Below are 6,000 nucleotides of genomic sequence, written 5' to 3'. Positions count from 1 at the left end.
AACTCTTGACCCCCTGTCACTGTCTGGACCCTCTTACATAACCTAATTCGCTGTTATGTAGTCTAATTTACATGCCATTTAAATTCATTTTAAACATATTCCCATTTCACATATTCAGTATTCTCTTGAAAAAGTCTCTGTCTGGGATATAGTGTCCTAGAGAAACTAGCAGAGCCAACATGCATGTCTGTACTGCCACTTTAGGAGCGACGTAAACATGACCAGCTGGCAAACATGCGTCATGGCAACACCTGTGAGGTGTCAGAGGAAGGTTCCGGTGCCAGAGCCGCAACCGCTGAGGTTAAAATAGCAATAATATTCTCATCTCCAAAATTTCGCTCACACTCTCACTCTCTCAATTCTTACCATTTGTTTCTCATTCTGTATCTCTCTATCTTTCTCTCAGTATGCTGTTATCATTCTCTTTTTATTTTCCTCTGCTTCTATCTAGCTACCCCCGACTCACGGTGGTGGCGGTCATCTCCTTGCGGCGGTCAGGGATCTCGGCCTTGTTGGGGTTGTTGGCGCTGCTGACCATGGGGCTGGAGGGCGGCAGGCTGCGGCTGCCCATCACGCTGCAGCTGGCCTTGCGCGGGGGCATGCGGCTCTCACGCAGGTCACGGTCACCGCCCGTGGTCGGGCTCCGCTTAGGGTGCATCACCGGCATGCTGGGACCACCTGACAACGACACACACACAGACACACACGCCGCACACATACACACACACACATGCACGCACAGACACACACACAAGAGCAGGAAGGGTCAGAGATGACAAATGAAAAATAGTCACCATGTAATGCATCAGCAGGGAGAATGATGAAAATACTTGTTGGACCTCCCGATCATATGAGACAGATCACATAGAGGAAGGGTTAAGAGACTGTATACAGTAATTGCATCAAGCTTGAAATGTATACTAATATTATTAAGCTGGAAAACTATGACAGAGGTCAGTCTTGTCCCATTCCAGAAGCCACTGCGCACAAAGAAACCATTATGTAAATGCTACTACATATGATAATACAACCCCCTGTTGTAGAGTCACTTTTACAACAGATCTCTGATCTATCCTGTATACTCACAGAAGTCACTGTGCATGAAGAAACCATATTTTTGCATAAATGCTACTACAGTAATATAATACCCCCCATGTAGTTTTATCAGTACCTTTAAAATGTAAAAACCTGCCGGGTCACAGATCAGTGCTGTCCACTCACAGAAGCCACTGTGCTTAAAGGAACACACCATCTCTTTGGGAAATTAGCGCATTTGTCGTCTACCCCAGAGTTAGATGAAAGGACACATACCCTTCTCTTCTCTGTGTGTGCAATAACCCATTCTGACACTGTTAGCCTAGCTTAGCCTAATTCACTGGAAGTGGGGTTAGACCAGTTAGCTTATAGCTATAGGCTACCTAGTCTTATCCACTACCAGAAACCGTATTGCTGTACAACAGATCCAAGATTGGTGGTGGGCTTACAGAAACCCCTATTGCTGTGAAATATCCCAGATCGGTGTGTAACTCACAGAAGTCGCTGTGCCGTCTCTGCCTGTGGTAGGTGGAGCTGCTGCGCTGCGTCTTGCTGTGGGAGGAGGAGGAGGAGGATGAAGAGGAGCCAGTGGCGGACGAGTGCTTGTTGGTTCCGTTGGTGATGGGACTGGGCCGCACGCGGGGCAGAGTCATACTGCCGGACCGTGTCTCCGCACCATCCTAAACAAAAACAACAAACAAGAACAACACAGCAGAAAAAATTATATGGACTGTGGCCCACTGCATCAACTATATTCATATGGTAGCCACTTTTCTAACTAAAGGGGGTTACAATCGAGAAACAACAATTGGCTACAAGAAATAGTAAGTAGTCAACCTACTGAGAGTAAACACAAAGCACTGATTTTAATCTGTTATTACAAGAGCACAGGATGTGTGAGACTGTAGAAGTCTTTGGGTGTAGGAGGTGGCAAACTGTACAATTTATATCCCGTATAGTATATATCCATTTCAAGCACTGGAACACATGCTTACATCTTGTGTGTGTAAGAACTGACACTGACTTAGTCAGTGATGTTTCCTAGAGTGTCGGCCATCATTGACAGACTTGATACACAGACAGACCAACTTAAGAGTGGAGCGCCACCTGCTGAGCGCTGGGTGCATTACCTCAGTCTTGATCCCCAGCAGCAGGTAGGTGGCAGACACCTCGTTGTATTTCTGATTGAGCAGAGAGTCCTTGATCTCCTCGGAGGTGAAGCCCATCCCAACCATCACCTCTATAAGAGGTCAGACAGACAGACAGAGACGTGAGAAACAGAGGCCCTCTGTGGCTCTGAGACATACAGTTATATGCAGAGCTCTGGGTACTCCTGAATACATGCCACAACTAATATCAACGATATCGCATGAAAGTAAACAGCTTTTGTAGTACACCCTCAAGGAATATACTCTGAGCAAGGGGGTTCTGGTGTGTTTTTGGTTACATCAGTTATATCAGCAGACCAGCTTCCTATTTAAAAATCTACATTCCATCGGATGCAGTTTTATTTGCTTATTTACCAGTGTAACAGGAAGTTGTTCTGCCGGTACAATAAAATGCAGAATTGTGACGTGCATAGAGGCTATATGCCCGTTATTGTGCTCTTTACTTACAATGATTAGTGATTACTGCAATGAACAGATGTGATGTGCAGTAAAGCTCAGTAAGAACGATAACTATAACGATAACAAGCAAACAAAAAACTATCACTCTGGCTAATATGAATGACAACGTCCTCACATAAACTATAATGATGACAAAATGAAGAATAATATCGTTGGGGTCACTTTCAGTTATCGTTATCCTTTTAGTTATCGTTATAGTTATCGCTTTAGTTATCATTATAGTTATCGTTTTAGGTGTGAGTGGTCCTTAAAGCAGGAGGTTTTAAAATACACCCACTTACAATACACCTATACTATGACACCAAGTGCACTTCAACATAGTGTATGTTACACTACAGTGCACTCCATTTCAGCATTATTCAGAAGCAGTTCTGTGTTTTTGGCTGTAGGACAGTGAATGTATGTACTGACCGATGCGGCTGGCGTCGCTGTAGTCGGCCACAGGCTCTATGTGAGGCTTGAGGTCGTCACCCTCAAAACCAGCGTTGATCCATTTGTCCTTCATTATTTGCTGAGGACGTTACATTATAACATATCGTATCATACATTTGTCCTTCATTATTTGCTGAGGATGTTACATTATAACATATCATATCATACATTTGTCCTTCATTATTTGCTGAGCAGGACATATCAAATAATATGTTAATTGGGCTTTTTCACATTTGAGATAAAAGGGTTTGTAAGGCTGTGGAAATATAACAAATATCGTTAGTCTCAGTGTTCAGGCAGTGTTCAGACATAGGAACACATATAACCAAAACAAACCATATAGCTGGCCTTAGTTTTAAGTTAAAACAAATAATAACAAACTTTTTGTAGTTATCTCAACATTTACTGAACTATGTCAAGGAGGCTACTTTGTGTTTGATAGAGATGGGGATGAGACCACCTACATCAAGTCTGAGTCCAGACCAAAACCTTAAAGGGTCAAGACCAAGTCAAGACTGGGATTTTAGAGCAGGTGAACATCTTTTTTGAAGACCTGAATTTAATTACATCACAGATACGTAATTCTTCTCCACTCTAGGACTTCTCCGCTCTACAGAGTGGCAGGCTCTCTCTCTCTCTCTCTCTCTCTCTCTCTCTCTCTCTCTCTCTCTCTCTCTCTCTCTCTCTCTCTCTCTCTCTCTCTCTCTCTCTCTCTCTCTCTCTCTCTCTCTCTGTCTATATATATATATATATATATATATGTAAGGGATAATGTATAGAATGCCGGTCATTATCATTATTGGGAAAATAAGTCCCGACAGGGCGAACCGGACTTGTTCCGCTCTGAAGGGACTTATTTTCCCAATAATGACCGGCGTTCTATACATTATCCCGCTTATTACACGGCTACTTGCTAAAACGAAACAATAAACTCCCCACGATATGACTCTTTAGCCTACATAGCCTAGGCTATAGCCTATTTGTTACCGTTCATTGTGGCTTTTGCTAAGAAACAAATAGTTTGCAACAACACATGCTGAACTTGAATCAAACATTCTTTAGAACACAGCTGATCAACCTGCTTTTCACTTTTGAATGAAGTTCTAGTAGTTGCGGAATGATATGAAAGACCTGAATTAGAATGACAAACTTCGTTGCCATTGACAGCGGTCATTTTTTTTTTTTTTTTAAAGGTCCCTAGTCGAAAATAATGACGGCTAGGACTTTGGAAAATCCCATTCAAGTCAATGGAGTGTTCTACTTGCATTGTGAAGAGCCGTGTAATAAATATATATAAATGAGCCGTGACAAGAAAAAACATTCTAACTCTGAACAGAGCCTTAGAACCATGTCCTGTTATGTCACAGTGCAGTGTGGTCCTCCCACCTCTAGGGTGCAGCGTTTTGTGGGGTTGAGCACCAGGAAGCGGCGGAGGATGCCCTCGCAGTCAGTGGACATGTAAAAGGGCACGCGGTACTTCCCTCTCAACACACGCTCACGCAACTCCTGTAAAGACACAGACACACACACACACACACACACACACACACACACAAAGAAAGATACATTATTGAGGAACATGACTCACGACTCACAATCTTCACAAAAGGTAATTGAGCGTCTGACTGAATTAGTGAGTATTTAACCCGATTCTCCATGCCTCGAGGTTCTGTCCATAGAAGGGCATGAGTGGCTGACCAGCATGTAGAGCATAATTATCAGGGTTCAGATGGGTCTGTCTCAATCGCTGTCACACATACACAGACCCTCTACTCTAACCTTTAGGTTCTGTTCTTTGAGAGGGCAGCATTAGAAGAGATAACCTCTCCAGAGAGGTCTGTCCTTAGGCCATGTCAATCTCTCTCTATCTTCTCTCTCACACAGACACATACACACACAGACACACACACACACACACATACCATATTTTCCGGACTATAAGTCGCTCCTGAGTATAAGTCGCACCAGTCAAAAAATGCGTCATGAACAGGAAAAAAACATATATAAGTCTCACTGGACTATAAGTCGCATTTATTTAGAAATGTATTTCACAAAATCCAAAACCAAAAACAGAGACTATGTAACTAGATTATTGAGGCCAAAAAGATTAATGTTAATGAAGACTAAGGAGTGAAGGCAGCCAAGCGGAGGGCAGGAAGGTAATTGCAAAGCAAAAGATTCACTGAAAGAAAATGCCATGTGGTACACCAAGCTGGCAGCAGATTAAATGCTCACGAGAGAAAAAGATGTAGTTTTAAAAGGATGGGCCTATAGGCCCGATGGTAATTGTAAAGCAATTTACAAAAGATTCACTGAACAAAAATGCTGATATGGTACATGAAAATGTACAGCACAAGCTGGCAGCAGAACAAATGCTCGGCTGGCCAGCACCAAGAGCGCGAGAGAAAAAAGATGCACATTTAAAACCAGGACCTAAACGCGGGAGAACATGGATGTGTTCTCTATTTGGGCCATGGCTTGTATTCGAGTCAGCTATAGGTCTTTATTTCTTGCGTTTTATTGTGAGACATAGACCTACTCTTCGTTTGGAGCAGCATACCGGTAAGTTATCAAAAGCAGAAGATGTTCAATTTGAGATTTCAATTACGTTTGGACAGTTATAGTTGCTGATTATATTGCTAAATATCGGGACTGATGACCACTGAAATCTGTGGGGTATTTAATGGTTCACTATTAAGTTTAATGTATGAAAGAGTGTCGGGATTTTTTTATCCGCTTATTGCGAGATAAGGCATCCGCTAACGTGTGCTGTGCTGCAAGGGAAACCTTATTCCATATAGCCAAAGAGGTCTAAGATAGCCTAAATGTAGTTATTTTTTAAATTATGCATGATTTACTTTTTTTAGAAAATTCATAGGCTGATGCCTGGCAGCAACAAATGTGT

General features: G+C 42.6%; 1 protein-coding gene across 1 annotated transcript in view; it reads right to left on the bottom strand.

The window, feature by feature from the left end:
- Window positions 1-6,000, bottom strand: part of mark4a (MAP/microtubule affinity-regulating kinase 4a) — a 35,432-nt gene that overhangs the window by 6,073 nt on the left and 23,359 nt on the right. The window contains exons 9-13 of the mRNA XM_076273691.1: window positions 4,482-4,601; window positions 3,075-3,174; window positions 2,166-2,275; window positions 1,532-1,715; window positions 467-678 (exon numbers count right to left, since the gene is read on the bottom strand). Of these exons, the coding sequence (XP_076129806.1) occupies window positions 467-678; window positions 1,532-1,715; window positions 2,166-2,275; window positions 3,075-3,174; window positions 4,482-4,601 (726 nt within the window). The remainder of the gene's footprint in view (window positions 1-466; window positions 679-1,531; window positions 1,716-2,165; window positions 2,276-3,074; window positions 3,175-4,481; window positions 4,602-6,000) is intronic.

This window comes from Alosa pseudoharengus, unplaced genomic scaffold (assembly GCF_046254945.1).
Source record: "Alosa pseudoharengus isolate Yale_2024_CS ecotype anadromous, Long Island Sound unplaced genomic scaffold, YU_APseudo_1.1 YU_APseudo_1.1_scf_8, whole genome shotgun sequence".
NCBI classification, from domain to species: domain Eukaryota; kingdom Metazoa; phylum Chordata; class Actinopteri; order Clupeiformes; family Clupeidae; genus Alosa; species Alosa pseudoharengus.
Note: the sequence above shows the minus strand (reverse complement) of the source record. Positions and strands in the feature narration are given on the sequence as shown.